General features: G+C 46.6%; 1 protein-coding gene across 1 annotated transcript; it reads left to right on the plus strand.

Moving 5' to 3' along the window:
• Positions 1-9,340, plus strand: LOC134402245 (cytochrome P450 26A1). The gene is made up of 7 exons (XM_063131609.1): positions 1-192; positions 333-557; positions 2,164-2,457; positions 2,610-2,759; positions 5,252-5,386; positions 6,735-6,887; positions 8,999-9,340. The coding sequence occupies exons 1-7, from the start codon at positions 1-3 to the stop codon at positions 9,338-9,340; spliced, it is 1,491 nt and encodes a 496-aa protein (XP_062987679.1).
• Positions 9,341-10,398: the final 1,058 nt, after the last annotated feature.

The raw sequence follows: 10,398 nt of genomic DNA on the forward strand, positions 1-10,398 counted from the left end.
ATGGGCCTGTCCGCCTTGCTGGCGAGCGCCGTGGGCACCTTCGTGCTGCTGCCGCTGCTGCTCTTCGCGGCCTCCGTGAAGCTCTGGGACTTGTACTGCCTGCGGGGCCGCGATCGCGGCTGCGCCTTGCCGCTCCCCCCTGGCACCATGGGGCTGCCTTTCTTCGGGGAGACGCTGCAGTTGGTGTTGCAGGTAAGGAGGTGCAGGAGGGACGCCCGTGGCGGGGACCGAGGTCCAGGGGGCTTTGGGGTGTGTGTGTGTGTGTGTGTGTGTGTGTGTGTGTGTGTCCAAACCCCACTGATTGTTCTCCCTCTCTCTCCTCGTTTCCGCAGCGGCGCAAATTCCTGCAGATGAAGCGGCGCAAGTACGGCCACATCTACAAGACGCACCTCTTCGGCCGCCCCACGGTGCGCGTGATGGGGGTGGAGAACGTGCGGCACATCTTGCTGGGCGAACACCGGCTGGTGGCCGTGCAGTGGCCCGCCTCGGTGCGCACCATCTTGGGCTCCGGCTGCCTCTCCAACCTCCACGACGGGCAGCACAAGTGCCGCAAGAAGGCAAGCGTGGGGAAGGCGCTCCCGGGCCGGGCAGGCAGCAGGGCAGGGCTCGGCGCCTCCAGCGAGGGGAGTCCTGGTGGATCGGGTCGTAGCAGCGGCAGGAGTCCAGCTTTGGCTGCTGCTATCCTAAAGGGGATGCAGATTTCTATTGAAAGAGCTTCAAACTTTTAGAAAAGTTCTGAACTCGAGCCTGGGGGCTCGATATATTACTCTAAATCTGTGTCTTGCAGCCATGGCTTAAACATTCTCTCTCTCTCTCTCTCTCTCTTTACTTTTGAGTAGATGCAGGGCCTGATCTAGATCTTAAGAGGCCCCAAGCCCTCACACTAGAGTCCCACTTCGGATTGGGGCCCCTGCACCTACTCTACAGTAACAATGAAAATAAAGCCGTAGTTGGTAAATGCACGTTTAAAGTAACTTAAAATTAAATACACGTTTAAAGTAACCCTAACGTCAGAATGCTTCCTGGGCTGCAGAAAATGTTTTCTAGGAAGCGTGCTTTTAAGGGCTTGCAGAAAATACCCATGCAGTCGGGGGAGGGTTTACTTTTGAGTAAACAGGCATAGGATGGGGAGGGGGTGGCAAGACGCACTTTAAAGTGGGCTGGGTTGAAGAGAGAAACGGTGCCTTTGGACAGAGCCCAGCCAGTGGGAGTAGAAAGTCAGGACTTAAAACGCATCCGAGGAACATCCCTTCCAATAAAACACACTCCCAATAAAACTAATGGCGCCTTCTATAAATAGCTTCAAGAAGCAATGGGAGCAATCTAGGGACAATAAAGAGGTCTTGGCGGCGCCCGGGTCCTCCACACCTAAGGCTTACTTAAGGAGAAGGCTCGTGGTGGCTTATAAAGTTGCTCTCCCCTTTCAAGACTAGATGATTTCTCTCCCACCAGTTATGGGAATTTTTTAAGATAGGCGATTCCTATTTTAAAACCTAAACATGTTCTTTTGGGGCACACAGACGGCCGTGAGTCACTTTCTTCCTCCCGACCCACTTTTAGTTATTTGTGGGGGGGGGGGAGGGAATCCTAGTCGCTGTTGTTGAAGGATTCGGTGGTCACGTCATCTGATCCTCTGGATGTTTACTCTGAAGCAAGTCCGGTTGAATTGAATGGGAGTAACTCTCCAGTGAATGTGACCAGGGTTGCCGCCTCACTGCGCAATCCTATACAGCTCCACTGAGAAGTAACCCACCATAAATTCAGTGCTGGGGACTGGTCCGCTTACTTACCCACGAAGGGGGTATAGGATTGCAGCAAGCGAGCCTCCTTCCTGGAGCACGTGTCTCGCTGAAGTCTGTTTCGGGTTGGGGGTGGCTGCAGGAAGACTGACATGAAAATCGGTGGGGCTGACCTTCCAGGAGGTAGAGAATCAGCTTGATTCTCATCTGGGGCAATCCCAGGTGCAATCGATCCCCCTCCTCCCGAAGTGTGTGTTCATTGTAGCTAGCGGCTCCAATGCAGCAATGTTGAAGATCCGAGAACGCCGTGCTCCCCCCACCCTTGGCCCAGCCCGAATTGACTCAGCGCCCGCCCAAAGCGTTTCTTCCAACTGGGCTGGGCGCCTTAAAAATCATCCCGTATCCTTCCTTCCTTCTCTCACAGGTCATCATGCGGGCCTTCTCCCGCGAGGCCTTGGAGCAGTACATCCCAGTGATCCAGGAGGAGGTGAGTGCTTGCCTGAGGCTGTGGTTGCTGGCTACTAGCGGTGGCGCCTGCCTGCTGGTTTACCCGGAGGTGAAGCGCCTCATGTTCCGCATCGCCATGCGCATCCTGCTGGGCTTCCGGCCGGGCCAGACGGGCTCCGACAGCGAGGAGTTCCTAGTGGAGGCCTTTGAGGAGATGATTCGCAACCTCTTCTCCCTGCCTATCGACGTGCCTTTCAGTGGTCTTTACAAGGTAAAAGATGACGCCCAGATTGGGGGTGCGGGGAGAGATGGCATTGTGCCTGGCTTGGAGAGCGAGTGGATCTGGGCCGGAGTCTAGAAGTTTGGGAAGCGGTGATGCTTGGTATTCCGGCGGCCTCAAGGGATTGCCCGCTCTGCTTGTAGGGCTTGAGGGCGCGGGACGTCATCCACGCAAAGATCGAGGAGAGCATCCGGGCGAAACTGGCTGGGAAGGAGCCGGCCGACGGCTACAAGGACGCGCTGCAGCTGCTGATGGAGCACACGCAGAGGAACGGGGAGCAGCTCAACATGCAGGTGAGGCCTTGGGCGCCTGGGTCTTCCTCCGCCTGGGGCGGGTTTCTTGCGTGGATCTACAGAGGTCTTGGAATGCCAGCCGGGCTCTGTCCAAAGGCGCCATCTGAGCAGACAAGGGAAGGACACCAGACTGTGGAGTGCTTGTGAATACTTTGGCTGGAGTAGACGCCGGGACTTTGCATGCTCCAGTCCCTCATGGATGTCTCTTGATTGAATGAGCCCTGCTACTTTGATCGCTTAATAGCTGTGCTGCAGGCAGAAAGCCCTCCGGTACAGTCTTTTCAAGACATGGGGATTCAGTAGTGGGGAAATGGCCATATGCATTTGCCCCAGGCAAGTGGTGAAACTAAACACAAGCAGAATAACATTTGAAGGAGAAGACTATTCCTGTGTAGAGTAACCAGGTTTTGTCTTGGTGGTGATGGGACAGGCAGGAATTCAGCAGGCAATGCTGTCTCCGGCGTTGAATCTCCATGTCTGGGAAAAGGCTGTTAGTGGCATGCTGTGGTCGGAAGCTATGAGCTGGCCCTCCAGGATGGCTACTTGCCTGGGCCATTAGGCATGCAGCCATCCCATTCAGTGTGTGTGTCTTTGAATTCAGACTGATGCACATTAAACAGTAAGCATGTAATCCTAGGTATGTCTACTTGAAAGTAAGCTTTATGGGGCTTACTCTCAGGTAAGTGTATCAGGTTGCAGCCTTGGAGACTGAATGTCTTCTGGAACTGTTGCCTGATGAAAGAAATCTTCGTTGATTTTAGGCCTATGAGTTTTAAATGGCCTGACTTAAAACTGCTTATATTTTCACAGGAATAAAAACTATGAAGGTGGAAATATATACTTTCTTTGAGAATCAGGGTGGTGTAGTGTCAGAGTAGGAGTAGGAAGAGGCCCAGGTTTAAATTCCCACCCAGCCATGAAACTCTCTCAGCTTAACCTACCTTACAGGGTTGTTGTGAGGATAAAATGGGGGAGGTGGGGTAGAGCAATAGACTGCTTTGAGTTCCTGGAGGTAGGAAGAGGGAAATAGTTGAACAATACCTTCCTTACAGGTATTAAGCATTCTGGCTGGGAATTATGTGAGTTGCAGTCCAACACAGCTGGAGGGCACCAGGTTGGGCAAGGCTGTAATATAGTCTTACTAAATGCCAGTTGACGCTGGTCTCATCTGTCCCACTTCAGATACATGTCCCAGCTGTCATATCTGGATGTGCCTCCATAGAACACATCAGCAGGACACTAGGTCTGAGAAGGCTGCAGGATGACGCCCTCATCTCTCCTCATCCCTTTTTTCTTCCACCCAGAACCTTGTTGTCTTCAGTGATAACTTTGAAGTGGTCTTCTGCAAATGTCTTCTGCATTTTAATAATAATTAAATCTATATTATTATTATTAAATTTAATAATAATTAAAATAATTTAATAATAATCTTGCAGAAGTGGTCTTCTGCAAATTAATAATAATTTCTTATTATTCTCCTTCCTCCATCACATCAACCTCTCCTCCTCCTCCTCCTCCTCCAACCTTTCCCTACTGCCACCATCTAAAAATGTTCCTTTGACTCATGGGTGTGGAACCAGGGGGAGGGAGCAAAGGCATTGCTAGGCCTGCTATTCCTGGATTTATTCCACAAAGCCTGAGTGTCCATTTTCCTATGCTTACCTGCCATGCAGGTGGACATTTTCAAGGAGGATTGCAGCTGGGGAGGGAAGGGTGCCCCCCCCCCCAAGTGTTGTTGCCCCCCCACCCCAAGATCTTCCCCTACATGGCCTTTAAACTTGAAAAAAAACCTTCCAATCAGTTTAGGATAATCTCTGCTAGGGTGCAAATAAATAAAGGCCAATCCTATGCATGTTTAGACAGAAACATGCATAGAATTCCACCACTATTTATTTGAGATGATTTGGATGAAACAATCATTGGCTGGCTTTGCCTCCTTGGATCTGATAATTATTTCTAAATTTGCATGTATACATTTGGGTTCTCTGAGCCTCGATCCTGAATCTTTTAAGTGCCTAGCAATATCCCTGCATGTGGACCTCCAGATGTTGCTGGATTCCTATCTGTCCTAGCCTGCATGGCCAATAGTGAGGGATGATAGGAATTACAGTCCCAACAACATCTGGAGGGTGTGGAATGGGAAGGTGGGAGTCTGAAAGACCTGGAGGGTGGTGGATGGATGTATGAACATCGTTTGACTGGATTAGTTGGTGGGGACTGAAGGAAAAGGAGAGTGAAAGGATTTTCAAGGGCAAGCAGTTAGGAAAGGGGTTTAGATGGGGGAGGTGCTTAATGGAGTTGGTGATTTGGCAGTGTTTCTGGCTGGCAAGATTTTGGGAGCCCACCTATCAAAATAGCATTCCCCTCCCCATGCAGAATTATTTGTGCAGGCAAGGAGTTTGATTCCCCCAATCCCTTGTTTGCAAAGTGCAAAACACAACATAGTGCAAAACACAGGCTTGACCTCCTTTCTCCTTCCTCTCCCTCTAAAGGAGCTAAAAGAATCTGCGACTGAGCTTCTTTTTGGAGGGCACGAAACCACGGCCAGTGCTGCCACCTCCTTGATTACCTTCCTAGGCCTTCACCAGGAAGTCCTGCAAAAAGTTCGAAAGGAATTAAAAGAGAAGGTGGGTGTTTGTGTCCAAGGCCTGGAAGAGAAGATCTAGCCATGCATGATTCAGACTGGCCTAACCTGATAGGCAGAATCTTGGATGTTGAGCTGGGAGACCCTACTAGCCTCGAAGGCTAATATGAGTTGGGCACATAAAAACAACAGCTAGCTCTCAGTGCTAAGTTGGAATGATGTTCAGGTAGCAGTAAAATGCCCAGAGAGTTTAAGATCCCCTTTGAACTTACGTTTCCCACTGCGGGGGTTGTGTCGACCCCACCAATGCTCCTGGAATATATAAAGTAGGGCTGTAATGCTTAGTTGATATAAAATCAATTAGCTTAACTAATTAAAACACTCTTATTTGCATTTTAAAAAGGTACCCCCATATTAAATGGTCAGCAATGGCCATTATATCATTAATGATCATTATATCATTAATGGTTTTAATATAAGAAAGTATAGGTGACTCGTAATATCTCAGAAGAAGCATTTCTCCTTCTCTCCCAAGAAATTGACTGCTCTCTCTCTCTCTCTCCCTCCCTCTCTCTCTCTCTCTCTCTCTCTCTCTCTCTCTGTGTGTGTGTGTGTGTGTGTGTGTGTGTGTGTGTGTGTGTGTGAGTGTGAAATCTTGATAAGAACTTGCACCAGCATGAGAGCACCCATGAAGATAGGTAGTGTGGGAGGGAAGGGGGGAAAGTGTTAGAAATATTGTGTTATGTGTAATCTGATTCGCGTTATGTGTAATCTGATTCAAGTTAGACCAACATTCTAACAGTATAAGGTGGGAAGGGGTTTTCTGCTCTGTTTCAGTGCAGTTGAAAAAGGCAGTTTACTGCTCTTCTGTGTTGTGTGTTGTCTGTATTAAGGAAAGGACAGACTGTTTTGTAGTCTCTTGTTATTTGTTGTCACTACTTTCTTCAAACTCAACATAAAGAAACACTTTAATCTATCTATCTATCTATCTATCTCCTCCAGTCAAGTATATTCCTTTGCTATTATCTTTCTATATGTCACATATAATTCCTAACAGAGTTATATATAACTCCTAACAGTATATAGAGTTTTCTAATAGAAAGTACATGTAAAGCAGGAGGGAAGGGCAAAGGAGGTAAAGGAAGTAAAGGAGGACCTAAAAATTCTTACACTTGCAATGAAGGTAGGTAAAAATGATCAGAGTACTCTCTAACGGATGCTAGTGATGGCTTGATGTGGCCCTGGAATTCTTTCTCTGACTAAAACTGGATTCTTCTTTGGGGCCTATATTGCATGAATGCAGGTGACCCTGCAAGGCTTCGATGTTGGATATGTAGCCTCCCTTTCTCTGTATCCTGGTCCTCATCATGGCACATCCTTTATGTTTCCAGGGATTATTGGGCAGCATGAGACAAGAGAAGCATCTGGAAATGGATGTCCTGGAACAGCTGAAGTACACTGGCTGTGTCATCAAAGAGACTCTCCGGCTGAGCCCACCGGTTCCAGGAGGATTCCGGGTGGCCCTCAAAACCTTTGAGCTAAATGTAAGCAAGAGCAGCACGTTTTCAGGGAAGTTCCCATAACACCCCAATCGTTTCCATTCTTTGTAGTGCTTAGGATCGCAACTGAAGGTTGCAGTAATAGTTAGACTGACTGTAACATAAAAAAGGGACAGTGGGTGGTATCCAGCTCGGAAGCGGATAGGAAAGTTGGCTACAGAGGTGGGGGAAATACTGAAAATCACTCCCCTCTCTGCTCTGCTGACAGATGTTTTCCCAATGGCAGAGAGACACTAGCTCCGATACCATCATGCCTTCTGCTTCTTTAAAAACGCTGAAGCAAAACGATGTCCCAACAGCTGAAGTTGCTAAATCACTACAGTTCTGTGAGAGAAGGGGTATCTGGCAGAAAATGGGCTTCCGAAATGGACAAACATGTTTGTCTTAGCCCAGTTCTATGATTGGAAAACTTAAACAGAGAGCAACTGCTCCTTTTTGGATTATGGTAGGATCCAAAGCCCATTGATAGAACTTCTTTAATAGAGTCACAGTGTTGGGGAAAAGTGCACCTGTTCAGTATTTATTTATTTATTTATTTAATTGTATTTACAACCTATCCTTCATAACAAAAATATCCTAGAGAGGATAACAATTCTAACCCAATAAAATATTAAAATGTTGCCCTGCTTGAGAGCAGGCTTCAGAACACCTCAGATTTTTTGTCAGATGTTGGTTTGACTTGCCTTTTGATCAGGGTGCTTCATGCTGGATGGGGTGGGGGGCATGAGGAGCCACAATTTGACTAACATGTTGGGTTACATTTCTGAATTGGCATTCTGTTCACTTTGAAGTAGAGTAGGCAGGCAAATATTTTAGTGGTGAGGGTAAAATGTTGTATCATATCATCTGTGAGGGCCTACTTCTTGAGATCGAATGCCATCCTTGAGTTGGAATTTCCTCTTGCTTTACGTATGGTCACTGCTGAACTTTGTTGGTACTGATAACGTGTGTGTGTGTGTGTGTGTGTGTGTGTGTGTATAGCAGGTAGTGTGTATATAGCAGGGAGTGCCTGGGACAACATCTCTCTCCTTCAACAGATAATCAGCTTTGAAAAGTGACCATACATAGAACCCTGTTTCTATGGGTAGATTATCCTTGGTGAGTTAGGGTAGGGACCTTTATGATTCCCAGACTACAGATTCTATAATCAGTGACCATTAGCCATGCAGGCTGGGGCTAATGGGAGCTGTAGTCCAAAACATCTGGAGGGTGCCAGGTTGCCTACCCTAGGTTAGGGGATAGCTTTGGCCATTTTTCAGGGCTGCTTACCATTCGTGAGTCTGTCAGAACTTAGTGGCATATAAATTTACACCGTGAGAAGAACTTAGGCATCTAGTACCCTACCCTGCCTTAGTTAGAAACCCCACTCTGACTGTGGCAAGGGGCATCAGTTCTTCAGAAAGTTCATATCTCTAAATTGCTCCATCCATGTGACCCAGCATTCCCTGGTGGCAAGACAACAGGACAAGTGATACCATTCCTTCATTGAGCCTGGATATGTATTGAAGGAAGTGTAATTCCACCCAGTTCTGTAGGAAGATCACCATGGATGTTGGTGATGACAATGGCGTTTGGTTGTTTGCTATTAGATAAATTGTATATATGCTAAACAATCTGAGTGCTGGTCCTAATGTTGCCAAAATAGCACCATCTACGCACAAGAGGGGAGGTATTGGCAGACTTGGGGGATCCCCATGGTTGACTGAAGTACATCATGATTTAATAGGGGGCAAAACTTGAAGGAAAGAACACCCCTGTCCCCAAATAGCCAAATGAGGACAGAATGCTGGCTGACTGACTGGAGAAAAAAATATGGAAAAGCAGGTAATGGTATAGAATGGGATGTTTTGGAATCCTGAACAGAGGTTCTCTACACTGCAACGTTTTGTTGCAGGTCAACTTGATTGCTGCTAATCCCTTTGTACTGCATCATATAGCTCTTAACAAAGGTTCTAAGTATCATTTTTTGGTCACATGTACACTCTCAACAGGAGTTTGTGCTGGCAGTATATGCCAGTATATGTCACAAAATGGCTTGGTATATGACACAAACCCATTGCTATTTTGCATCATGATTCCTTTTCTGTTTCTTGTAGGGATATCAGATTCCTAAAGGCTGGAACGTCATTTACAGTATCTGTGACACCCATGACGTTGCGGAACTTTTCATCAACAAAGATGATTTCAACCCCGACCGCTTCATGTCTCCTTTCCCAGAGGATGCCTCACGATTTAGTTTCATCCCTTTTGGAGGAGGCTTGAGAAGCTGTGTTGGCAAAGAATTTGCCAAAATTCTCCTCAAGATCTTTACTGTAGAGTTGGCACGGAACTGTGACTGGCAACTTTTAAATGGACCACCAACCATGAAGACCGGCCCTATCGTGTATCCAGTGGACAATCTGCCGACAAAATTCACACGTTTTAACGGTCAGGTCTAATGAACTCCATTGAAAGGGTGCACAATAGCTTTTTATAATGCCCTAAATTCAATATTATATATTTAACTTTATAAATGAGTAATAGTTATTTATAAGTATTTTTCACCTTACCCTAAGAATATTTTAAGCTATTTCATATTTTAAAAGTTGTGTATTTTTATTTTTATTTTTAAAAAACAAGCACTATAATTATGAGTCCTTGGGATTCGTAATTGGACAATTTTATTTCTATAGAAATGAAATTTCCTGCTATTTAAAAACCTTACTCAAAGCTTGTTTTTGAATTAAGTTGGAAGTATTTAAGAGCCTGCATGTGTATCCAGACACATAACTGAAAGTAAAAAGTGGAGGCAATTTATTTGTACACTGTAAATCAAAAAGGCACAATGCGGCTTGGGTCAACATCAATAAAATTTCTGAAGAATACAATATTTAGTATTTGTTTACATTTTTGGGGAACTTGACCGTTCTTGAATGGGTTAAAGGGCCTTGAGCCAAGTTAACACCTTGATTCTAAGAACGCATGATGTGGAAAATCTTTCTGCTAGCTGTGGAATTTTGTTCCAAGTAGGATTGTGCCATGTTTTACATCACACAGCCAATTTATGTTTTCTCCAGGCTCCATCTTGGTGGGCCCCAAACTACATGAAATCCCCTCACAAGCAGTCAGGACCTAATAATAAAGTCAGCATCACCTAACAGAAAGGCTAGAGGGGGATATGGACCTCATGCGCTGAGGTGGTATGAATTCATAATGTAGGGAGACTTGCACTAGTGCGCTTTCTGAAAAATCCCTCCAAGAGGCAGGACGTTGGCAGCCCTTGATGTTTTCACAACCTAGTTGGGAGAAATGCAATGACATTTATGCAAAAACTCCCCAAGACTTGTCATTGCAGCTTCCCTATGAGTGAAAATGAGCAGCACTGTTTACATCAGGGATGTCGAAACTGAGGCTTGGGGCCAACCCCGGCCCTTCAGGTTTTCCTGGATGGCCACACCCCCTTCCCCATGTCACCAGGTGGTTTCTGCTTCCCTCCCCCCCCCTGATCATTTGGTGG

Source organism: Elgaria multicarinata, chromosome 8 (assembly GCF_023053635.1).
Source record: "Elgaria multicarinata webbii isolate HBS135686 ecotype San Diego chromosome 8, rElgMul1.1.pri, whole genome shotgun sequence".
Lineage (NCBI taxonomy): Eukaryota > Metazoa > Chordata > Lepidosauria > Squamata > Anguidae > Elgaria > Elgaria multicarinata.